General features: G+C 40.4%; 1 protein-coding gene and 1 non-coding gene across 8 annotated transcripts in view; one reads left to right on the top strand and one right to left on the bottom strand.

Annotated features, from left to right (window-relative positions):
- Positions 1-25550, bottom strand: part of Pogz (pogo transposable element derived with ZNF domain) — a 50889-nt gene that overhangs the window by 18624 nt on the left and 6715 nt on the right. For 3 of the 7 annotated variants that reach the window (XM_090341005.1, XM_090341006.1, XM_090341007.1), the window contains exons 2-10: positions 23044-23165; positions 21945-22103; positions 15668-15843; positions 14161-14269; positions 12579-12869; positions 12281-12499; positions 3378-3484; positions 1852-2189; positions 1148-1302 (exon numbers count right to left, since the gene is read on the bottom strand). In XM_090341005.1, the coding sequence (XP_090197131.1) occupies positions 1148-1302; positions 1852-2189; positions 3378-3484; positions 12281-12499; positions 12579-12869; positions 14161-14269; positions 15668-15843; positions 21945-22103; positions 23044-23164 (1675 nt within the window). In that variant the 5' untranslated portion in view covers position 23165. The remainder of the gene's footprint in view (positions 1-1147; positions 1303-1851; positions 2190-3377; positions 3485-12280; positions 12500-12578; positions 12870-14160; positions 14270-15667; positions 15844-21944; positions 22104-23043; positions 23166-25550) is intronic. The other 4 variants (XM_090341009.1, XM_090341008.1, XM_090341011.1 and 1 more) reach the window with 4 other exon arrangements.
- Positions 8189-8289, top strand: LOC150058274 (U6 spliceosomal RNA). The gene has a single exon (XR_016536945.1). It is a non-coding gene; the product is annotated as a U6 spliceosomal RNA (small nuclear RNA).

The raw sequence follows: 25550 nt of genomic DNA, 5'->3' as shown, positions 1-25550 counted from the left end.
CCTAGTATGCATGAAGCCCTTGGTTTGATGCCCCAGTACCATGTATACAGAAGGAAAAAAAAAAAAGCTGGAAGTGATGCTGTGGTGATTCAACTGGTAGAGCACTAGCCTTGAGAAAGCTCAAGGACAATGCCCACATCCTAAGTTAAAGCCTCAAGACTGGCACAAACAAAAAGAAAGAAAAAAATTTAAGTGGTTGTATATATACACGTGCTGATTCTAGGGCTTATACACAGGGTCTAGGCACTTCTTGGCTTTTCTGCTCAAGGTTGGAATTCTACTGCTTAAGTCACAGCTCCATTTCTGCCTTTCTGGTGATTAATTGGAGAATAGAGTCACACAGACTTTTCTGCCCCAGCTGGCTTCAAACTGTGATCCTCAGACATCAACTACCTGAGTAGCTAGGAGTGGCTCACTGAAATGTAGGGGTGTTGGGGTGTGTGTGTGGCTGTGCACATGCGGGTGCTGGTCTGGCCTGGCCTGGTGCTTTCTGGAGCTTGAATTCAAAGCCTAGACACTGTCCCTGAGCTTGTGTGTTTAAGGCTAGCACTCTACCACTTGAGCCACAGCTTCACTTCCAGCTTTTTTTTGGAAATAAGTCTCACAGACTTATCTGCCTATGGTGGGAACTATGTTCCTCCTGATTAATCTTGAATAGCTAGAATTACAGGCACAAGGTTACCAGCACCTGCCAGAAACATTGTTCCTCTTCTGTGAGATATATACTGTAGGTAACATTTCAACCCATCACACATTTCACCCTAAGTACTATTTAAATAAGTCTTATAAATGAGGCTTGCAAGAAAGTAGATTAAGTGAAGTTGGAAGATGGTTACAAACCCTAGTACTGGCCAGGAGTGGTAGAGGGCTTGTCTAGCATGCATGAAGCCCTGGGTTCAATTCTTTGGTATCACATACATAGAAAAAGCTGGAAGTGGTGCCGTGGCTCAAGTGGTAGAGCGCTAGCCTAGAGAAAGCTCAAAGACCGAGCCCAGGTCCTGAGTTCAAGCCCCAGGACTTGAAAGTAAGAAAAAAAACCCACTATGGTTACCTCATAAACACATATAAGATATAAGACCTCTTCTAGTATCACTCAATGATTGATGACTAAGATAGATCCCCCTGGGGTTTAAATTTCCAAACTTACTAGTAGATTCATAAGGACTATGGACATTTTCCAAGTGGCACTGGAGCTGGAAGGGAGTGGAAAACTGGCGGTAACAATGTTGGCAGATAGTATGACCATCCACCTCACCATTCTGTTGATCAAGTTCTACGTGGTGTTTCATATGGTTCATAAATCTGGAGCAGAAAGCAAAGAGAATATACAAGAAAACAAGGTCAGCAGCCTTTGAGAAACAATGATAGAATCCTCAAAACTTTGTACTTTATTTCATGTTCCCATGCTTCCCAACCTTCTCTACTGGGATAAACTTTCCTGATTCTAGAACAGTAGCAGGTTCTTGAAACTGAAAGTTCTATGGAAGAAGTTACAGCAACACCTCACCCCTTCTACAGTAGTATTTGATTCACTACTACCACTTAGAAAGAGTGCATCATAATTAGGACTTTTTGTTGTTGTTGTTGATCATGAGGCTTGAACTCTGGGCCTCTGCGTTGGCTCTGAGCTCTTTAGCTCAAGGCTACCGCCCTCCACTTGAGCCACAGTGCCACTTCCCATTTTCTGGTGGTTTCTCGTGGGAAACCTCGATCCTCAGATTTCAACCTCCTGAGTAGCTAGGATTACAGATGTGAGCCACCTTGTCCAGCAATTTTTTTTTTTAAACAAAAGCTGATGTAACAAAAACATTTTAGGTTTTCTTTTATGAAAGGTAATCTTCAAACACTTACCGAATGTTGTTTTTTAGTCTTTTGGTACAATGTGGGCATCGGAAAGATGTGGCGACCTTAGGAAAGCTTGTGAGCTGGGCTACTTTTCCACCATCCCGTCCATAGTAGAAATCATCTACTAGCATAATAAGCTTGGTCTGGACAGGATCACTGACATTCTCATTTGGCTCTGGTACTTTGGTAGGTGGTGACAGAGCAGGAATAGGTGTAGAAGAGGGTGTGGAAGTAACAGGAGCTGTTTTCTCAGGGGATGAGGGCTTTGCAGCTGATGGGACACTGGGTTCTGAATCCAGGGATTTTCCTTTCTTCTGGTATTCAACCATTTCTGGACAACAGTACTGTAAAGGAAGATGATATTTTTGATCATTCTAATTATCCTCTGACCTGAGATGTAGGCAATTTAGTATTACTTTTTTTTTTTTTAACCATAAGTGATAAGGTTGGGTTTTTTTTTTTGTGTGTGTGTGTGTGTGTGGTTTTGTTTTTTTTTTGCCAGTCCTGGGGTTTTCTTAAGGTTAGAACCCTACCACTTGAGCCCTAGCACCACTTCCAGCTTTTTTCTACGTATGTGGTATCGAGGAATCGAACCTGGGTCTTCATGCATGCTAGGCAAGCACTCTACCACTAGGCAAAACTCCTGACCCCTGAGGTTCTTTTTCCTATCATTCTTTCTTTTTTTGGAGATAAGGGTCTTGTTGCTCATGGGCTTTTTGGCTCAAGCAACTCTACTTCAGCCTCCTGATGAGATGTGACTATAAGTTATCATTCAGTATTTAAGGTATTCTTATCATTTCTCAGTTTTGTTTCTAAATCTCATTCTTTGTAGTTTATGTCCACAGCCATGTAAACTCTGAGCACTGAACTTTACAGTTCTTTCTCTTGCCTGTCTTAGATCACTTAACCTCTTACTAGCATCATTTGACTCTTCAGTTCTCTGGCAGGAAGAACTATATCAAAAAGTGAAAATGATAAGAATCAGTTAAGTTTCTAATTCACTCAATTATATAATTAATAGAAGCAGAACTAAGGTCAACATGGTTTATACTCTTATCTAGAGGCCTGTTTGTCTTCCTGGGCAGTTTCAAAAGTCTAGCATGTTAAGAAAATAAAGTTGTTGGGCACCAGTGGCTCATGCCTGTAATCCTAGCAACTCAGAAGGTTGAGATCTGAGGACTGCAGCCTGAAGCCAGCCCAGGCACAAAAGTCTGTAAAACTCTTATGTCTAATTAACCACCAGAAAACCGAAGTGGAACTGTAGCTCAAAGTGGTAGAGCATTAAGCCTTGAGCTGAAGAGCTCAGTGTCTACGTCTAGAGTTCAAGCCTCAAGAAAAAAAAAAAAAAGAGTTAATGTGTTAGTCCTATTGTATTCTTATTACATTTCCACTAACAGACTGAGAGAGAATAATTCTTTTAAAAAAGCTTCCAGGTTAGTTTAGAACCTCTCCTTCTCAGACTCCCAATAATAAAGAAGGTATATGGCAGAAACTACTTAATCATGGGCTAATCATGGGCACATATCACTTACACACATATGACCTCTCAAAGCTTCGGTAACACGAAATTGAGCATTACATCGTGGACATATTTTCCGCCCACCATCCTGGAGGTCAAATACTGGGATGGAAGAGGTCACTGGAAGAAATGAGAAATGGTAAGATTAATATGATAACCGCACCAAATGCTCCCTAAGAAAAATATCCAAGAGTTAATAAGCAAGTCTGAGAAATCATTTTGTCTATTCCTTTCACTATTCTAATTCTAGGTAAAAAAAAACTGGCAAATTACAGCCCAGTGACCAAATTCAGCCCAACTACTGTTTTTTGGTTTTTGCCACTTGCAGGGCTTAAACTCAGGGCCTGAGCACTGTCCTTGGGCTTTCTCAAGGCCAGCACTCTACCACTTGAGCCACAGCACTAATTCTGGCTTTTTCTATGTGGTACCAAGGAATCAAACCCAGAACTTTTGTGCATGTCAGGCAAGCACTCTACCACTAGGCCACACTCCTAACCTCAACACTACTGTTAAGTAATTTTTTTCCCCCCTGGATTATTAGTTAACTTATTTTGGTTTCTGAGACAGAGTCAAACCACAGAGCATAGGTTAGCCTTCAACTTAAAATCTTGCCTTAGATTTTGGAGTGCTGGATTATTGGTGTATACTACTATGCCTGGCAGATATTTTCTTAGTTGTTTATTTAGCCAGTTCTAGGGCTTGAACTCAGGGCCTGAGCACTGTCTCTGTGCTTCTTTTACTCTGGGCTAGCCCCTACCACTTGAATCATAACACCACTTCTAGCTTTTTCTGTGTATGTGGAACTGAGGAATCAAACCCTTGGCTTCATACATGCTAGACATTCTACCACTAAGCTACATTCTCAGCCTACTTTCTTTTTAAAAATCATGATAGAATATATAATGTATATAAAATAATCTCTACCATTGTAATTATTTAATGTATGCTTTAGTTGCATTAAGTACATTCTCTCTGTTGTACAATTTCCAGAACTCTTCAACTTATAAAACTGAAACTTAAAAAAAATTTTTTTTGTCCTAATCCTGGGGCTTGAACTCAGAAGAAACTTCTTTTTAAATCTGAGAATGAGCCATTATATGTAATATACACATACATATCAATTTGTGTAAACATACAATGTTTTTTGTCATCCATCATTTGATGAACACTTGGCTTACTTTCACCTTTCAGTTAGCATAGCTTTGAGTCTGGATGTAGAAATATCTGTTCCAATTCCTGCTTTTAATTCTTCTAGACATATCCATAAGTGGAATTCCTGGAGCAGAAATTGTGTGTGTGTGCTAGTCCAGGAACCTGAACTCTGGATCTGGGCTCTGTCCCTGAGTTTTTTTTGTGCTCAAGGATGGTACACTACCACTTGAGCCACAGCTCTACTTCCAGCTTTTTGCGGTTAATTTGATTTCTTGGGCTGACTTTGAGCCATGACCCTCAGATCTCAGCATCTTGAATAGCTAGAATTGTAGGTATGGGCCACCAGCACATGGCCAAATGTCTCTCTCTCTCTCTCTTTGGTACTCTAACAGGCTAAAGCTTTTACTTCCCACCTTTTGGCTGGTTAATACAAGGTAAGTGTGTTGTGGATTTTCCTGCCTGAGCTGGCTTTGAACTGCAATCCACAGCTCTTAAACCTCCTGGCAGATAGTATTATAGGTGTGAGTCACCAGCACTTAGCTACATTTTTTTCTTCTTTCTTTTTGGTATCACTATCTAACAGAGTATGAGATGGTATCTCAATGTAGTTTTGATTTGCATTTCCCTAGTGATTGGTGACACTAAACATCTTTTCGTGCTTACTGTATATTTTCTAGTTTCTTTGGAAAAATGTCTCTTCTAATTGTTTATTCTCCACTAAGGATGGAATGCAGTATCTCACATGTGGGAGACCATATATATTCCTAAACTCTATTTGACCTTTTTTTTTTTTCCCTGGAGCTATAGGTAGTCCTTGTTTTCTTGATATTAACCTCTTACAATGTACATAAATTGTACTTTTTTCATTCTGTAAATCATCTTTCATAGCTTTGGTAATTTTTTTTTCCATGCCAGTACCAGGGTTTGATCTCAGGGTCTCAGGTTCTTGCTTGACTTGCCTGCTTAAGGCCAGTCAATCCTGGCCTCAATCCTGGTCTTTTTGCTGGTTATTAGGGACAGAGACTCAGACCTTTTCTGTCTAGGCTGGTTTAAAACATCAATCTTCCTGAACTATACCCTTCCCTTACCACCTACAACACAGCTGTACTGGGATTGCCATATCCAGAAACAGAACTTGGCTGTAACCTCAACATAATAAAAGATCAACAACCAACATCATACCGAATGGTGAAAACCATAACCATTTCCTCTAAAATCAGGAAGAAGGCAAGGATGTCCACTCTCTCTGCTCCTTTTCAATATAATTTTGGGCCTCCCAACCAGAGTAATACGGCAAGAGAAAGAAATAAAAGGATTCACATAGGGAAATGAGAAGTCAAACTATCTTTTATTTGCAGACGACATGATTTTATATCTAAAGGACCTGGGAGGCTCTGTCCTCATGCTCCCAGAGCTGATTAATAACTGGCAAAGTAGTAGCAGGATACAAAATCAACCTACAAAAATCAGCGTTTTTGTTTTTTAGGTTTTTTGTTGTTTTATTTTTGCCAGTCTTGGAGCTTGAAGTCAGGGTCTGGACACAGTTCTTAAGCTTTCTCAAGGCTAGCATTCTATCACTATGCCACAGCATCATTTCTGGATTTTTCTGTGTATGTGGTACAAAGGAATAGAACTCAGGGGTTCATGCATGCTAGGCAAGCACTATATCACTAGGCCATACTCCTGGCCCTAGTAGTCTTTTTGTATGCCAATAATGTACAATCAGAGAAGGAAACCAGGAAAACAATTTCATCTGCAATAGCTTCACAAAATAAAATAAAATATTTAAGAATATATCTAATCAAGGAAACAAAATAACTCCGTAGGGAAGAAAGAAACTGAAGTCAACACCAGGAAATGGAAAGACTTCCCATGTTCATGGATAGGTAGACTTAATATGAAAATGAATATTCTGCCAAAGGTCATTTACTACTTTAACTCAATCCCACCAAAATCCCAATGACATTTTTCACTGAGACAGAGAAAACAATCCAAAAACTCATACAGAACAACAACAACAAAAACAACAACAAAGACCTCAAATAGGCAAAGCAATTTTAGGCAGAAAAAAAATACCGATGCTGATAGCATCACATTTCCAGACTTCAAGCTCTACTATAGAGCTACAATATCAGGAACAGTTTGGTTGTGAAAGAAAAGCAGGTCCAAAGCTCAGTGGCACAAAGTATAAGATGCAGAAATAAAGCTGTACAGTTAGAGTTACCTAATATTTGACAAGGGAGCCAACAATGTATGGTGAAAAAAAGATATTCTTCAATAATTGGTGTTGGGAAAAGTAAAATGGAAACCTGTTTGTCACCATGCATCAATGTCAACTCAAAATGGCTCAAAGACCTCAAGTAAGACCTGAAACACCCAGAACTACTACAAGATGGAGCAGGGGAAACATTAGAAGTTACAGGGATAGGCAGAAACTTTTTTATTTTTTGCCAGTCCTGGCTTGAATTCAGGGCCTGAACACTGTCCATGGGCTTTCTTAAGGCTAGAGCTCTACCACTTGAGCCTCAGCACCATTTCTGGCTTTTTTCTATATATGTGGTACCAAGGAATCAAGCCTGGGTCTAAGTGCATGCTAGGCAAGCACTCTACTACTAGGCCAAACTCCTGGCCCCATAGGCAGAAATATTTTAAGGAGACTTATCAAATGGGAGTCCATCAAAATAAAAAGCTTCTGCACAATACAGGACCTAATTACTGAACTAGAAAGACAGACCACAGACTGGGAGAAGTTATTTACCAGCAATACATCTAACAAAAGCTTACTATTGAAAACATACAAGGAGTCAGGTGATGGCTCATGCCTGTAATCCTAGCTACTCAGGCGGCTGAGATTTGAGCATCAAGGTTCAAAGTGAGCCCAGGCACTATAAAGATTTTTTTTTTGGCCAGTCCTGGGCTTGAGCTCAGAGCCTGAGCACTATCCTTGGACTTTCTCAAGGCTAGACCTCTACCCTGGAACCTCAGCACCACTTTCGGCTTTTTTTCTATGTATGTGGTACCGAGGAATCTAACCCAGGTCTTTGTGCATATTAGGCAAGCACTCTACCACTAGGTCAAACTCCCAGCCCAAGATTGTCAGACTCCTATCTCCAATTAACCACCAGAAAATGAAGTAGGCTGTGGCTCAAAGAGTAGGGTGGTAGCCTTGAGCAGAAGAGCCCAGGCCCAGAGTTCAAGCCCAAGACCGACAAAAAAAAAAAAACAAAACAAATAGAACTTCCCAGTTATACCATTCTTGGACATCTACCCAGCGCATTACAACTCAGGATACAGTATAGATACTTGTACATGCAAGTTCACTGCTGTACTATTCACAATAACCAAGTTACGGGAACAGCCCAGATGCTCTACAATAGATGAGTGGGTCAAAAAAAATGTAAATATATTCCATGGAATTTTGTTCATCCAGTAGAAAGACTATTATGTCATTTGCAAGTAAACAGATGAACCTAGAATAAATCATGTTAAGAGAGGTAAGCCAAGCTGAGAGAGACCAAGGGCACATGTAGAAACTAGATCTAAAATATAACTGGACATGGTAATCTAGACAGGACTCTAGACGTTCATACATAGTCAGACTAAAGGGCGATTATACTTAGGGGAAATAACCAAATAATCCTATTACTATTTATTACTACATTACTATTTACTGTGCTCACTTCAGCAGCACATTTACTAAAATTGGAATGATACAGCTTAGCATGGCCCCTGGGCAAAGGATGATGCAAATTCATGAAGTATTTCACATTTTTTTGAATGTTGGTTATCATTAAAAAAAAATGCTACTCGGGGCCGGGAGTTTGGCCTAGTGGTAGAGTGCTTGCCTAGCATGCACAAAGACCCGGGTTCGATTCCTCGGTACCACATACATAGCAAAAAGCCGGAAGTGGTGCTGAGGCTGAAGTGGTAGAGTGCTAGCCTTGAGAAAGTCCAAGGACAGTGCTCAAGCCCTGAGCTCAAGCCCAGGACTGGCAAAAAAAAAAAACAACACTATTTGTCAAAATGAATTCCAGGAAACAAACTTTTATGTAGTGGTGATATTTGTTGTTTTTTTTTTTTTGTCTTTTCTTTTTGTTGGGGGGGGGGGCAAAGGGAGCACAGAAAGGTAGGGAGGAAGGGGGAACAAATGCAATCATGACATTCAGAATATACTACCTGGAAAATAACAATTTCTGAGCAGAGATGAGAGGGGAGAAGCTAGGAGAAAGTGAAGGAAGGGGTGACACTATCCAAAAAAGAAATGTATTCATTATCCGAATTATGAAATGGTGACACCCCTATGTACTGCAACACCTTAAAAATGATAAAATTACATTTTAAGAAACAAAATAAAAGAACAAAAACCAAAAAGCCTCAGTCCCCCAAGTCTCAGCCTTCTAAGTGGCTAAGATCACTGGCAGTAGCACCTGAGAATAGTACTGTTTTGTTTTCGGTGCCAGTCTTGGAGCTTGAACTTAGGGCCTGGTGCTGTCACAGAGCTTTGCTCAAGGATAACATCCTACTACTTGAACCACAGCTCCATTTCTGGCTCTCTTTTTTGGTTGTGAGGCTTGAACTTAGGGCCGGGGCCCTCTCCTTGAGCCTTTTTGTTCAAGGCTATTGCTCTACCACTTTGAGTGACAGCTCCATTTCCAGTTTTCTGGGGGGTAACTGGAGACAAGAATCTTATAGATTCCTACCTGCTCTGGCTTTTGTGTGTGTGTGTGTGTGTATGTGGGGGGAGGGTCATGGGACTGGATCTCTGCCTGGGCACTGTCCCTGAGCTCTTCAGCTCAAGGCTACCACCTTACCCTTGAGACAAGCCCCACTTCCTGTTTTCTAGAGTCAGGTCCTTTTGTGCCCAGGCTGGCTTTGAACCTTGATCCTCAGATCTCAGGCTCTTAAGTAGCTAGGATTATAGGCATGCGCCACTGGCACCCCTCTGATAGTATTCTTTAGTGCAGAAAATTGAAAAATTTTTATGTCATTTAACTTAATAACTTTTATTTTCTTGCCTGTGCTTTTGATAATCAAGAGACAGAAATCACTGTCAAATCCACTACTGGGTCCGGGCACTGTCCCTCAGCTCTTCAACTCAAGGCTACTGACCTACCCTGGAGATTTACCCTTGAGCCACAGTGCCACTTGCCACTTCCTATTTTCTAGGTTAATTAGAGATAAGAGTCTCATGGTTGGCTGGGCATGCTAGCTCAGGCCTATAATCCTAGCTACTGAGGAGGCTGAGATCTGAGGATCAAGGTTCAGAGCCAGCCCAGCATACAAAAGGACTATCCAATTAACCTCAAGAAAAGAGAAGTGGGGCTTGGCTCAAGGGTAGGGTGATAGCCTTGAGCTGAAGAGCTCAGGGACAGCGCCTAGGCTGAGTTCAAGCCCTATGCGTGCCCCTCACCCCCCACCCCCACAAAGTCTCAGGGCTTTGTAGTGCCGGGACTGGCTTTGAATCACAATCCTCAGATCTCAGCCTCCTGAGTAGCTAGGATTACAGGCGTGAGCCACTGCACCCAACACTCCTCCTACAAATTTATTTTTTGCCAGTCCTGGGCTTAAGCTCAGGGCCTATGCACTGTCCTTGGACTTTCTCAAGGCTAGAGCTCTACCACCTGAGCCTCAGCACCACTTCTGGCTTTTTTCTTTTTCTTTTTATGTCTGAGACTGACTAAAGCTTGGAGCCTGGGAAATAGGCAGTGTGTTGATTAGCATAGTGGTTATGAGACTCCCGCTCATCTGTTTTTCATTAAAAAATATTGGATTATGTATAATTGGCAATGCCCCTGTTGTTTGCACATTCATCTTGTCTTAGAAGCTCTTAGATATCACCACAGAAGCATGCAGCTTTCATGCCTGCTAGGTAATTCGTATACCTTGTTACATGTTGTCATATGGCCTCTGCTATTTCAAATCCCCCTACTTCCATAGAAAGAACGCAGTTCTATAAAGGTGTATCTAACCATCAGTTCTAGAATTAGTCACACATGGGCTTAATGCTTTATGATGCCATTCTCTTCCTGACTAAGGCATCCTCCAACTTAGGGAAGGGAGTGTCTTCTGGAACCTTCTAGGAAACATGGGTCATTCCATATATTTTTTATTGTAATTAATAGAAGGGTTACATTATATTCACCAGATAGGTGGTGCATTAATTCACATACGTTAACACCCTTTCTCATGTCATGGTCCCCATTTCCCTCCCCCCCTTCTGGCCTTTTTCTATGTATGAACCCAGGTCTTTGTGCATGCTAGGCAAGCACTCTACCACTAGGCCAAACTCCTGGCCCTCCTGTATTTTTAAAATAGGTTTTCTCCCTCATCATTTTTTGGCGGTGGCTGAGGGTTGAAGCCAGTGCCTGTATATGCTAGCCAAGTGCTCCAACACCAGGATATAACCCAGCCTGTGTTTGTTTTTGAGAAAAGATTAGGAAATGTTGCCTAGGATACACTGAATTCTTGGGTTCAGGCAATTTTCCCACATTAGCCTCCCCAACAGCTGGGTCTAAAGACATATATAACCACATCAGCTCATATACTTAAGGCCTTAGATCTACTTTAAGTTTTATATTTCATGTAAGGAAGTCCAATTTCCTATTTATTGGATATTGTTATCCAGTTTCCAAATATCACGTTGTTGTAGTTGTTGTTGTTTAATTTAAAGAGCAAAGTCCACGAGACTGCCTGTGCTGGATACAAATTGTGATTCAAATCTCAGACTGTGGAGTAGCTAGGATTATAGGTGCAAGCTACCAGTGCTCAAAATCTTTTTTGGTTGGTTATGGGACTTGAACTCTGGGCCTGGGGGTTGTCCCTGAGCATTTCAGCTCAAGGCTACCACCCTACCATTTGAGCCACAGTGCCACTTGATTTTCTGGTGGTTAACTCGAGATAAGAGTCCTGGGCCTTGAACTCAGGGCCTGAGCACTATCCTTGGGTTTTCTCAAGGCTAGAGCTCTACTACTTGAGCCATAGCACCATTTCTTGCTTTTTCTATGTATGTGGTACGGAGGAAAAACCCAGGTCCTCCTACATGCTAGGCAAGCACTCTACCACCAGGCTAAACTCCTGGCCTCACACACTTTTTATGAAGGGGCTGGCTGGCTTTGAACCTAGAGCCTCAGATCTCAGCCTCCTAAGTAGCTAGGATTCTAGGCATGAGCCACCACGCCCAGGAAGCTTTAATATTTTTAAAGAGTTAAAGTAAAATAAACATTTCTGCCACATACAAATTATATTAAATTCAAATTTCAGTGTCCATATATTGTTAAAGTGGAGCCCAGCCCAGCTCATTATTTATGTACTGTCCACTGCCGCTGCTTCTGCACTACCACAGCACAGCTAAGTAGTTGCAATGGAGGCCATATTATACACAAAGCCTAATACATGAGGCCCTTTACAGAAAATCTGCCAACCCCTTTCCTCCTTCCTTCCTTCCTTTTTTTCTTTTTTTTTGCCAGTCCTGGGGCCTGAACTCAGGGCTTGGCCCTGAGCTGCTTCTGCTCAAGGCTAGCCCTCTACCACTTGAGCCACAGCACCATTTACGACTTTTTCTGTGTATGTGGTACTGAGGAATCGAACCCAGTAGCATTATATACAGAATTCCTTAGTAATTATCCCTGAAGTTTCTATATAAGACACAAATTGAAGCAACTATATTTTGTTATGTCTAATTTCAGAATGTAAATTTCTGATGGGAAAAATACTCGTCAATGGTTTTGAACCACTAGATACTCAAGGCCTCTCGCGGTACTATACCTTTCATTGAAGATTCAGGTCCGCTGGTTCTTTGAGCAACATGGGTAGAACTGTTGTTGGATACCACCAATGGCCCAGGACTCTGACCCAGGGAAGGGATGGTGTTAAGAGTATTCACCAATTTGGCCACTTCATTGCTATTTTCACCAGTAACCCCTGGTCGCTTCACAGTGACAAAGCTGGCAATGCTCACTGCAGGTGAAGAGGTGAAGGAGGGAGCTACATTGGCCAAATGATAAGCATCTGTTACCCACCCATTTCCCCATCCTGTCTACCATCTCCTCTTCCCAAGCCTCACCTAGCTTGGGATTTGAGGTCTGGTTGGACTGGCCTGCAGGTTGAAGAGCTAGTTGCCCCAATGAGGTTGGCTGTGTGGCAGTGGGAGTGGTGGAAGTGCTGGGAGTGGACTTGGTCTGCTGGGACTGGGACTGTGGGACGGTGCTCCGAATGGTTAGAGTAGCTGGGATGACAGTGGTGAAGGTGTTGGTGGTTGGCCTCACAGGCATTGTGGAGCCTGGCCTCACTGGGGTCATCTGAGAGAACACTTGTGGGACTCCAACTGTCGGCTTAACAAACTGTGTACCTGGGGCTTTTAAAAGAGACAGAGAAAAATATCAAATCTTGGTCAATGAGCTCACCTATACCTTCTCTTGCTTTTATTAGAAATACTCAGGAAAAAATTATTCTACAAACTGGTGCTCATCAGAGGTAATCAAGAATAGTACAGACTCTAAAATCTAAAACTGTAGTTGGTGTCCAAGGTGACAAAAGAAATTATTCTAAGTAATCTAAATTATTTTAAACTGAAGAGCCCCATCAATTTCTTCAAACCAACCTCCCAAACTACCTTTTTAAATTCTAAGAGCAGAATCAGTGGCTTAACCTTGGTACTAGAAAAGAGTGGGAGGCAGTTTGGATGTATGTATACAGGCCAAAGGGAAGACTTGGTTCTGAAAAAAGGATTCATTTCTCAGAACACTAAAATCTCCATCCTCTTATAAATTCAAATAGAGCACAGACTGTCAGTCTACCAGGAAGTCTCTAAGCATAATTATAGACAATTCCACCGAGAAACATTTAAGAAATATCAGAACATGATAGGATAAAATATCAGACTCATGGCCAAGAACAGAAAACAAAAACAAACAAACGAGCAAACAAAAAAAACCCCAAACCCAAACCCAATCAAAGATACCTTAGGAAGACAAGCTATAGCAGTACATTGACTAGAGTTTTGTTGTTCTGTTTTGTTTTTACAAGAAAACTAGAAAATTTTAGATAGAAGAAATGTGAGGATTTGGAGAAAATTATAAGATTCTATTTTTTTCTTAAGAAGAAAGGAATTTTTCTTGAATTCCTGAGAATTCAATGTAGGCCCTCTGAGTTAGAATGCGCTCTGAGTTAGACTCCTAGTCTCAAAAACCTTTAGTAGTATCTAGTCACTGGTAGTGTTAGCTTCAAAGAATATATCATTTAATTTATACCTAAAAATCAATTCTATAAAGTAAAATTTATAATCCCACTACTTAAAGGAGAAGTTCATAGAATATATTTGGGAATTGGGGAGTTTCCATGAATAATTCTTTCAGGATAATAAATTTAATAGCTAACTAAAACAGCTCTTGAAAAACTGTTAGATAAACTCTGTTTTACTACCTGCCTCACAAAGGGTGGTGAAAAGCTAAACAAAAAAATAAAACCACCACCCTGGCCAAAGGTTAGAAAGTTGTTTTTGAACTGGGCTTAAATCATGAAGATTTAAAAAAAAATATTTTCTTTAATATGAGAATATTTTCTTTTTAATATGAGAATATTTTGAGACAGTAAAAAACAAATCTTCTAATGCCAGTTTATTCCAAATGGATCAACATTTTCCTTACCTGGGACTAGTGTAATTGGTCTAACCGTTTGGCCTTGCTGTACGTTCAGCACAATCCCAACCTGATTCATTGCATTTTGTACAGGCCGAACATTCCTTACAGGAAATCCCTGTATTAAAAAGCAAAGTGATCTTTAATAAGGAGAACAACTAACACTAACATTGATTGCAGAATTTTTTTTTTATTGCCACCTGAGCCACAGCACAACTTCCAGCTTTCTCTGTGTATGTGGTACCAAAGAATTGAACCCAGAGCTTCATGCATGCTAGGTGAGCACTCTACCACTAGGCCACACTCCTAGCCAGCTGCAGCATATTTTTAAAAAATTCCCACATGCGCCGGGAGTTTGGCCTAGTGGTAGAGTGCTTGCCTAGCATGCACGAAGGCCCAGGTTCGATTCCTCGGTACCAGATACATAGAAAAAAGCTGGAAGTGGTGCTGAGGCTCAAGTGGTAGAGCTCTAGCCTTGAGAAAGTCCAAGGACAGTGCTCAGGCCCTGAGCTCAAGCCCAGGACTGGCAAAAAAAAAAAAAAAAAAAAAAAAAAAAAAAAATTCCCACACGCTAACCTAATACTTCTATCTCTATAGCTAACAGCCTTCAAATGATTTAGATAGAAAAATAAATTAAGGAAATTTTTGGCAAATTTTAAAAAATTATTTGGGTTTCTTTGTTCATTATTTGCTTTTTGAATTTGAGAGAGAGTCTTGCTATGTAGAGTTCAGGCTGATCTGGCTCTTACTGTATAGCCAAGTCTAATCTTGAACTTGTGGTCCTCCTTGTTTGGCAAACTTCTGAGTGACAAAACTCAAGACTGAATTAGTCAAAATGAAAAAGTGTTTCCTGACTTAACTGAGCTTCAGCTTAAAAAAAAAAAAAAAGCATCCATAGACTGACCTCTAAACCGCTAAAAGCATAGAAGGGGAAAAATCAATAATAAAAAATACTTGCAATATTCACTGAAGTGATTCAACACGTAAACAACCCTAAGAAATTGTTCCCAGAGTCCACTTTAAAGGCCGTAAACCACTAGCAAAATAAACAAGAGGAGGTTTTGTAAATTAGGAAGCTAAAGACAGAAGCATTTGTCTTTGGAGCTACATTCTCAGCTTTCAACCTAAAATGAGCTATCTTTCTTCACTTTCAGAGATCACTAATTTCATATGTAGACCCACAAAAGTCTTTTAACTTACCCCTTTTGAAGAAAAGCAGACCAAGCTTAAGTATCAATGTGAAGGCTTCATAAGCCTAGCTTTTCTACTAATTCCCACTAAGACTTAATCAAATCAATTAACAGACCTCAAAGAATATGAAGTAATCTTATTTGGCCAAAATGCTTTGTTGGGTTTTCCACAAAGGTCAGATATTAATGAATAGTAAATAAGAAAATCCTATCTGAGATAAGACATAACTATTTCTAATGGCAGTGAAGACCCTGTCTAAATTGAAGCCTCCAGAAGTTCAATAGTCTTAACTCCTTTACCAATCCCAACTGAGAGTCCTACTCACCTGAGTAGTGATGAATATTGGTTGTGAGGCCACAGGGGAACTAGTCACATGATTCGCGTTCTGCATGACCTGGACAGGCCTCAATACTGGTTGAGTAACCATTGTTCCCAAGCCTGGTGCTGGATTCTGGGTCAAAATAAGTGGCTGTCCACCTTGCTGGACCAAAGGACTGCCAGCTAATGGGTAAAAGGAAGGAGGAGAAGGGAGGGAGGGGAAAGGTATGTTAGAAACAATGCTAGCTCCATACTTAATATCCAAGACTGCCACTCACCTCAAGTTTAACATTACCAAACACACACCAAAAAGTTAAGTTTTATCTAAATCTACAACTAATAGAAAACCAAGTATGTCAAGATGGTTTACTAATATCTCACTCATGTATTAACTAGGGACAAGTGATACTCTAGCTAGCATGTCCAATCTGAAAAACTCAAGTCTTTTACAGATATGGGGAAAATCCTGTGGAGTGGTATCTCACTGTTTTTGTTTTGTTTCCTTAATGACTAATAATATTCATCTTTTGTTTGTTTCTTTTTTTTTTTTTTTTTGCTTGTCCTGGGGCTTGAACTCTGAGCCTGGGCTCTGTCCCCTAGCCTCATTGTGCTCAAGGCTAGTGCTCTACCACTTGAGCCACAATGCAACTTCCTGCTTTATATGAGTATAATTTACTGAAGTCTCATGGACTTTCCTGCACAGGCTGGCTTTAAACCATGATCTTCAGATTTTAGCCTTCTGAGTACCTAGGATTACAGGCATGAGCCTATAATTTGTCTTTTTTTTTTTTTTGACTAGTCCTGGGGCTTGAACTCAGGGCCTAGGCTCTGTCCTTGGGCTTTCTCCATGAGCCACAGCACCACTTCTGGCTTTTTCTGTATATGTGGTACTGAGGAATTGAACCCAGGACTTTGTGAATGCTAGACAAGCACTCTACCACTAGGCCACACTCCCGGCCCCTATCTTTTCATTTTCTTAATTGCATTCTTTGTAGCACTAAAAGATTAAAACTTGTGATAAAAGTTTGTCTATTTTTTTATTTATAATGACACCAGAAATCTTAAGTAATCAAATAAAAAAATAGACAACAACTATTGCCTAATGCATGATTCTAAAGATTTAGTTTGTGGTTTTTTTCTGGAACTTCTGTTTTAGTTCTATTTTGTTGTTGTTATTGTTGGTTTAATTCCAGTCCTAGAATTGGAACTCAGGGCCTAAATTTTTATATATTTATCTCTTGAGCCACAGCTCCGCTCCCAGTTTTCTTGTGGCTAATTGGTGGTAAGGCGTAGTAAGAATCTCAGACTTTCTTGCTATGACTGGCTTTGAACCATGATCCTCTGATCTCAACCTTCTTTTTTGTCTGGGCTCTTCATGTTATTGAGGGATGCCCTCAAAGGGCACTGTGAAATCTTCTCTTTTAGTTATGAGGTTAGTATTTTTTCCCTATCACTTGTTTCAATCATGGTGTGTTGCCATTGACCAGAGCAAGTATAGACCAAAAACTTAAAACTGCCTTTTTGTAAGCTAAGTTGATTATCACAGGCATTTATTACAGTGTCAGAAAACTAACACATACTTAACCAACACATACTTAAGAATAGTTAATTCTATATATGAAGTGAGGTTATAGATATAATTTCATTCTTTTCCATGTGCAAAAAGTATCCAGCTATCCCAGTATCCTTTTTTTTAAAAAAAAAAGTTATTGTTGAGCTAATGTATAGAGGGGGTACAGTTACCTTTGTCAGGTAGTGGGAGCATTATTTCTCACATATCGAAACCTCTTCCCATGTTTTTGTCCCCATTTCCCTCCCTCTACCCTCTCCCCCAATATCATTTGATTAAAAAGAAAAATTTCTTATTGAAATGTCTTGGCACCCTTGTTAAAAATCAACTAATCATAAAATACAGACTCAGCTGTGTTTCATTCCTTTTTTTTGCCTGTCCTGGGGCATGAACTCAGGGCCTGAGCACTGTCCTTGGGATTTTTATCCTCAAGGCTAGCATTCTGCCATTTGAGCCACAGCACCATTTCTGGCTCTTTCTATGTAGGTGGTACTGAGGAATTGAACCCGGGTCTTCATGCATGCTAGGCAAGCTCTCTATCACTAGGCCAAACTCCTGGCCCTGGATTACACATTCTTAATTGACTAATTATCACCCTCCATAAAACAAGAGACTCTGGACTATAAAGCAAAATTGTGCCCCCAAGCAATTGCCACCTATTCTTTTTATAATTTTCTTTACCTTAACTGTAACATTTGATCCACATAAAATGATTACAGGCATGAGCCACTGGCACCTGGCTCTGCATTGGTCACAGGTTTTTGTTTTGTTTTGTACCAATCCTAGGACTTAAACTCAGGGCCTTCATACTTAAGTTGCAGCTAAGGAATACAATGCCTGCAAGTAGAAGACCCCAGATTAAATTTCCCTTAGCAGACAATGTCAAGTTGCCTCAATGAGGTTGTTCTAAATAAGTGACCCCTAAATGAGTGTTTCTTCATATTGTTATGAATATTAGGAATTACCAGACTTTTAAATCTTTGTAGTTCTTAATTTGGGGATTTTGAAAATATGATGAATATTTCATGGAAAATCCTTTCTTTTTGAAAATTTAATTAATAGGAATTCTAGTATGTGTAAAGATGGGGAACCCTGCTGGACGCCAGTGGCTCCCATCTATAATCTTAATTCCTCAGGTTGCTGAGATCTGAGGAACATAGTTCAAAGCAAGCGTAGGCCAGACAGTTCATGAGAATGTCATCTCTAATTAATCACCAAAAAGATGAAAGTAGAGTGCCAACCTTAAGTGAAAAAGCTAAGGAACCTTGGAACCCAGATCCTGATGAGTTCACCAGCACACACACAAAAAAAGGAAATGGAGCTGTGGCCCAAATGGTAGAGTGCCAGCCTTGAATGAGCAAGCTAGGGGACAGTTCCCAGGCTCTGAGTTCAAGCCCCAGTACCAGCACAAAACCATACAACAACAAAACCAAAATCAATTCTGAAATGCTTGTAAGTTATTCTCCCTTGCTATGTTACTATTGTAATAAGTAGCAAAATACAAGTAAACTGAAGGTTTAAAGAAAATTTGGGTAGTAAGAAAGAATATCTTTTATTCATTCAATCCAAAGCCTCATCCTCATCTTTGGGTTAGCATTTTAAGAGGATCTGATGAAAAATGTGCCTCTTATACAAACTGCCTTTTTTTTCTTTCTTGCCAGTCCTGGGGCTTGAACTCAGGGCCTGGGTACTGTCCTTGAGCTTTCTCTAGACCAATGTTCTACCATTAGAGCCACAGCACCACTTCTGGCTTTTTCTGTGTATGTGGTACTGAGGAATCAAACTCAAGGCTTCTTGGATGCTAGGAAAGCACTCTACTAAGCCACACTATTAGCCCCTGCCTCTAAGATTTTACTCGAAGATAAACTTATATAATAGGCAAAGACACATCCCTGAGAATATTTACTACACCACTGTTAGAATAATGAAAAACCAGGTCACTAAAAAGTGTCCAATAATAGGTGAGTACATATATAAATGCTTCTTTCCAAAACTAAGAAAACAAGACTTTGGGGCCGGGAGTTTGGCCTAGTGGTAGAGTGCTTGCCTAGCATGCACGAAGACCCGGGTTCGATTCCTTGGTACCCCATATACATAGCAAAAAGCTGGAAGTGGTGCTGAGGCTCAAGTGGTAAAGTGGTAAGGTGCTAGCCTTGAGAAAGTCCAAGGACAGTGCTCAAGCCCTGAGCTCGAACCCAGGACTGGCAAAAAAAAAAAAAAAAAAAGAAAACAAGACATTGTTATTCTAAACAAAACAAACTTTTCTAGAGGGCTAACCCAGAAACAATATTGAGTAAATCAATGAAAACTGTGATAATTCTGATCCAATTAAATAATTATTAGCAATGTACTCTCAAATTAAAGGATCTGAGAAAAGATCCCAACAGACATATTATAGCCTTTAAAAATAGCAATAAATCATTTTACAATCTATTGCTAAATAAGTAACAGGAAATATAGTCAGTCACCAAAAATGAGAAATTATTCATTATCCCTCAAGGGCAAAAAGTAGGTGAAAGACAATTTAGGGTCTGTACAATTCCCTTTTGGGAGGGAAGAAGCTAGTACTAAAGATTGAGCTAAGGCCCTCGTGTTTATGCCATGTTCCAGTCCTGTATGAACTACTTTGTGAAAAACAAATCACTACATACAACATGTGTGTGTGTGTGTGTGTGTGTGTGTGTAAGTATATATAGAAGTCAGGCATGATGGCTCACGCCTGTAATCCTAGCTACTCAGGAGGCTGAAATCTGGGGATGGCAATTCAAAGCCAGCTTGGGCACTAAAGAACATGAGACTCTTATCTCCAATTAACCACTAGAAAACTGGAAGTGGTGCTATGGCTCCAGGGGTAGGGTGGCAGCCTTGAGCTGAAGAGCTCAGGGACAACACCCAGGTCCAGAGTTCAAGCCCCATGACCAACCGCACCCCCCCCCCCCCAAAAAAGTATATATAGGGCTGGGAGCATTGCCTAGTGGTAGTGAATTGCCTAGCATGTACAAAGCCCTGGGTTCCATTTCTTAGTACCACGGAGGTGGGGGTAGAGGGTGACCTACAGGCCACAAGTTTGGCCTAGTGGTAGAGTGCTTGCCTAGCATGCATGAAGATCCGGGTTTGATTCCTTGGTCCCACGTACATAGAAAAAAAAAAAAGCTTTAAGTGGTGCTGTGGCTCATGTGGTAGAACTCTAGCCCTGAGAAAGCCCAAGGACAGTGCCATGTTTTATTACATAGATTAATATGTATCTATGACACACAAACCCTAAGCCTAATTTTAATTATGTTCTAAAATCTAAGTGCCAGTGATTATATATAGAGATGCCCTTCTTGAATACTTGTTAAAGACGTCATTTGAAATATGATGTAAAAATCAATGTTAATAAATTCTTTAATTAAAAAAAAAAGAAAGAAAGAAAAGAAAAAGAAACCAGAAGTGCCAGAAGTGCGGGTCAAGTGGTAGAGTGCTAGACTTGAGAAAGCCAAGGACAATACTCAGGATCTGAGTTCAAGCCACAGGACTGGAAAAAAAGTATATGTGTGTGTGTGCAGGGTGCCAGTAGCTTATGTTTGTAATGCTAGCTCTCAGGATGCTGAAATCTGAGGATCATGGCGGTTTGATGCCAGCCTTGGCAGGAAAGTCCATGAGACTTTCATCTCCAATTAATTATCCAAAACTGGAAATGGAATTCTGCTTAAAGTAGTAGGACTTCTATCTGTGAGCACAAAAACTCTAAGACAGTGCTCAGGTTATGAGTTCAAACACCAGGACCAAAAAAAAAGTATATACATGCTTAGGGGAAGAATTACAAATAAGTTACCTTCAAGAGGTATGTTTTATTAAAAATAAAATAATAATGCAATTAATTCTGTGAGTGCTTTTTTTTGTTTGTTTTTGTTTGGGGGGGGGTGTCATGGGCTTGGGTACTGTCCCTGAGCTCTTCAGGTCAAGGTTACCACCCTATCCCTGACCCACAGCCCAACTTCCTGTTTCCTAGTGGTTAATTGGAGATAAGAGTTTCATGTTCTTTAGTGCCCGGGCTGGCTTTGAACCTCGATCCTCAGATCTCAACCTCCTGAGTAGCTAGGATTATAGGCGTGAGCCATTGTACTCAGCTTTGAGTGCTTATTTTCATTATAAACACTCAAACAGAACTTGCCAGTAACTCACTTTTAGTATAGAAAGCTATCAATAATGAAATAAAAACTAATACTATTTAGCCTCTCTAATCAATAAAAAATTGCTGCTCCTTCACCATTTCTTTCTAATAGATAATTCTGCCTTCATATACACAAGCCAATCACAAATTGAATTTACCAGAGAAACTACAAATCTAAGCTGTCCTGGAAAAATTCTTTCCAAACAAATAGGACTCTTCTAATTTAAAAGCATATAAGGAACACCAAAGAACCAACAACCCTAGATTTCTACAATAGTCCGGAACGCTGTGCTCACACTTCTCTCCTAGACAATCAACAGCAGCAAAAATCTGCTGGTCTACTTAAAACACCAGCATCAACTCAGCACTACCTTACAAGAAACAGCACCACCGCACCACCGACAGGATTACTTTCGTATTAGAGAATACATCACCAAAGTCATTCTCCAACTACTAGAACCACGTCAGTATCTAACCAAACAGATAAAGGTATCCCTAAGACCTTCTTTATTCTCTGCCCTTTCTAACCCAGAAGATTTTTCCAATAATCTCACTTACCATTGTTGTTCGCAATTAGTGTGACAAGGGTCTTCTTTGTACTGTCGCTGTTCTGTGCCCCGCTGCTACTAATGGTGGTGGATGTAGAGTGGTGCCCAGCAACAGAAGCATGGGCAGCGATGGGCACTGGAGCCGAGACTGGCTGCTGGCTCACAGAAACTGTGGGGAAGGGGAGGCATAGTCACTTGGAGATAGGGACAGATGACACTAAAGGATACTGCTCTTCCCTTTTCATTTTGTTGTTCTCTACAGCCAAAAAGTTTCCTGTTTCATTGATAAATCCAGCTGATCATCTGATCTTTTTTCCTAGAAGTCCTTCTGTCCACCATTTAGACACAATTCCTTCTTTGTCTCACATTTTCTGATTAAGTTAGATCACTGACCCTACTGAACCAGGATCGGAATACTTGCCTACATAACAATCTCTGGGATACAAAAGTTTGTTACTGCCACCACTAGCATTCACATAAGCCATCTGTAACACCTTACGCCATCCCCTTTCACCATAAATCAATGCCTTCTTTGGGTCTCAAGGCAAAGATTATTAAAAATAAAAATCAATTTAGATTAAGGGCTAAAAAAAAAAAGGAACTACTACCTACTTTCTGAATTCAGGGCAATCTACAACTTGACCCTCCAATATCTCCAAAATGACCTTTACAAAAGAGAAGTTAACAAGTCTCAACTTATAAATTGTCCATGTCCATGAAGGCAAACACAAAGCAATTTCTACTCAACTCACAAAGTAAACCAAGTTCAAGTAAAACAAACAAGGCAACCTGTTTTTGACTGGGTATGTAAATCAGTTCTGACACACACTACCACTTATATTTGTGTACATGAATCATTTGGTACAAGGACTGCAAGATGTTTTTTAGTTAATGTAACCTCTCAATGTTTTAAATGAATATAGTTATTTTTCCCCCTAGCTTTATGGATGAGGAAACCAAGATACTCATATTACAGCATGGAAAAGAAGATAGCATCAAGGCCATAATGAGGCACTCATGGGCTCTTTAAGTCCTTCTCCACCTCACATTTCTTAGCCAAAACATCAAATTAATTTAAATAATAATCTATGATCAAGAGCTTTTGTTACCTGTAGTTTTATCCACTGAATTATAATCTTCAACTACAGAGTCCTCAATGACATCACTAATTTTCTGCCACGGCTCCAACTCCTCCTCCTCACATTCCATAAACAAGTCGGTGTCTGCCATGCTACAAGAAAAAAAAAAGTTTAATAATATAGCAACCTAAGAACTGGAGACATTTTTTTTGGGGGGGGGGGGGGGCAGTCCTGGAGCTTGAACTCAGGGACTAGACACTGTCCTAACACTCTACCACTTGAATCACAACACCACATCCAGTTTTTCTCTGTGTAGGTGGTACTAAAGAATGGAGCTCAGCTTCATGCATGCTTGGTAAGCACTCTTCCATTAGGCCATGCTTCCAGCCCTTGGAGAAATTTTTATTTGTACAAAATATGAAATTGGGTTCTTGGTTCCATTAGCTATTTACACCTTGTGCTACAATTTTCCTTAATCCCACCTCATTTCCAAAAGATCAGAATTACAACTTTCATCTCTTGAATATTAAAATCTTTCTCAATTGGGTTCATGCCTGTAATCCTAACTACTTCAGTGGATAAGATCTGAGGATCACGGTTTCAAGCCAGCCTGGGCAGAAAAGCCAGTGAGACTCTTATCTCCAATAAAATACTCAGAAAAAAAACTGGAAGTGGCACTGTGATTCAAGTGGTAGAGTGCTAGCCTTGAGCATAAAGAAGCAGGGATAGGACCCAGGCCCTGAGTTCAAGCCACATAACTGACAAAAATGAATAAATCAGGGTGATATTGTCCAAAAAAGACATGTATTCTTTACCTGACTTATGTAACTTTAACCCCTCTGTATATCACCTTTCTAATAACAATTTAAAATTTAAAAAATAATAATCGACAGGTTGGTCAGTGATGGCTTATGCCTACAATCCTAAACTAGTCATGAATCTGAGATCCCAGTTAATAGATCATAGTTCAAAGCCAGCCTGGGCAGCCTGTTGTTCCTGAGATTCTTATCTCCAGCAAGAAGTTGGATATGAAGCTGTGACTCAAGGGGTAGAGTGCCTATCTCAAGTGGAAAAAGCTAAGGGACAACACCCAATCCCTGAGCTCAAGCCTCAGTACTGGCACACACAAAAAATAATAAGCCAGGCACCAGTGGCTCATGCCTATATCCTAGCTACTCAGGAGACTGAGATCTGAGGATCATGGTTCAAAGCCAGCCAGGGCACAAAAGTCCATGAGACTCTTATCTTCAACCATCAGAAAACAGAAATGGCCCTGTGGCTCAAAGTGGTAGAGCTGAAGAGTTGAAGAGCTCAGGGACAGGCCCAGAGTTCAAGTCCCACGGTGGAGGTAGGGGGGATGGGGGGGAGGGGAGGGGGCTGGGCAGAACTTCCCTATGATCTAGCCCTATCATTCTTGGGCATCTTCCCAGAACACCAGAACATTACAAGTCAGGATACCAGAACATTACAAGTCAGGATTCAGTAAAGGCAATGCATATCCATGTTCGCTGCTGCACTAGTCACAACAGCTAAGTTATGGAAACAGCCCAGATGCCCTACATTGATTGAGTGGATCAATTAAATGCGGTACATGCATACAAATGCAATTTTACTCATCAATTAGCAGGAATATTATTATGTCATTTGCAGGGAAATGAATGGACCTAAAGCAACTCATGTTAAGTGAGGAAAGCCAAGCTCAGAGAGACAAAGGGCACATGTTTTCTCTCATATGTGGAGGCTAGATCTAAAATGTTAACTGGCCATGATAACTTATACAGGACTCTAGGCATTCACACACAGTCAGACTAAAGCAGGATTCTCTCTAGGCAGGAAAAGCTGTGAGACTTTTCTAATAAACTACTCAAAAAGCCTGAAGTGGTGCTGTGGCTCAAGTGGTAGAGTGCTCGCCTTTCAGAAAGCCCAAGAACACCCAAGGCTGAGTTCAAGCCCCAGAACTGGCAAAAAAAAAAAAAAAAAAAAAAAATTTCAAGTCTAAAACATCCCTACAAACAGCTTCTACTGCTATTCTGCTATTCAATATTAGTTAACTGCCAATTTGCCTTAGAATGAGATTATTATTACACTCAAAGAAAACATTTATTGCAAAGGTTCTGGGTTCCCTTAATAATTGTTTTACCACATCCACAAGCCACCAAACCAAACCAACCTAACCATTCTATTTAAGTAGTTAGGTCCAAAAAAAGGATAGCAGTAATTTAGACAATGCCCAATAGATGGTGCTGTTTCCTCTGAAATTCTAAACTATCTTTTAATGCTCCAACTAGTTAGCTATAACCAAGCTCCCAATTCAGAAACCACAGTTCCAATGCATGTTTACCCTGACTTTAATTTGTCTCTGATCTTCCATTTTAATTATGTCTTCCAAGCTAAAATCAAAAAGGGAAAGGAGAAGATCTAAGGGATTTCCTTAAAATTCTCTTATTTTAACACACACACACACACACACACACACACAATTGCTGACAGAAACTGAACTACAGGGCCAGGAAGTTGGGCTAGTGGTAGAGTGTTTG

The sequence above is a fragment of the Megascapheus bottae genome, chromosome 10 (assembly GCF_031878675.1).
Source record: "Megascapheus bottae isolate mThoBot1 chromosome 10, mThoBot2.hap1, whole genome shotgun sequence".
NCBI lineage: Eukaryota > Metazoa > Chordata > Mammalia > Rodentia > Geomyidae > Megascapheus > Megascapheus bottae.
The sequence above is the reverse complement of the archived record's forward strand: the minus strand, read 5'-3'. Positions and strand labels throughout refer to the sequence as shown.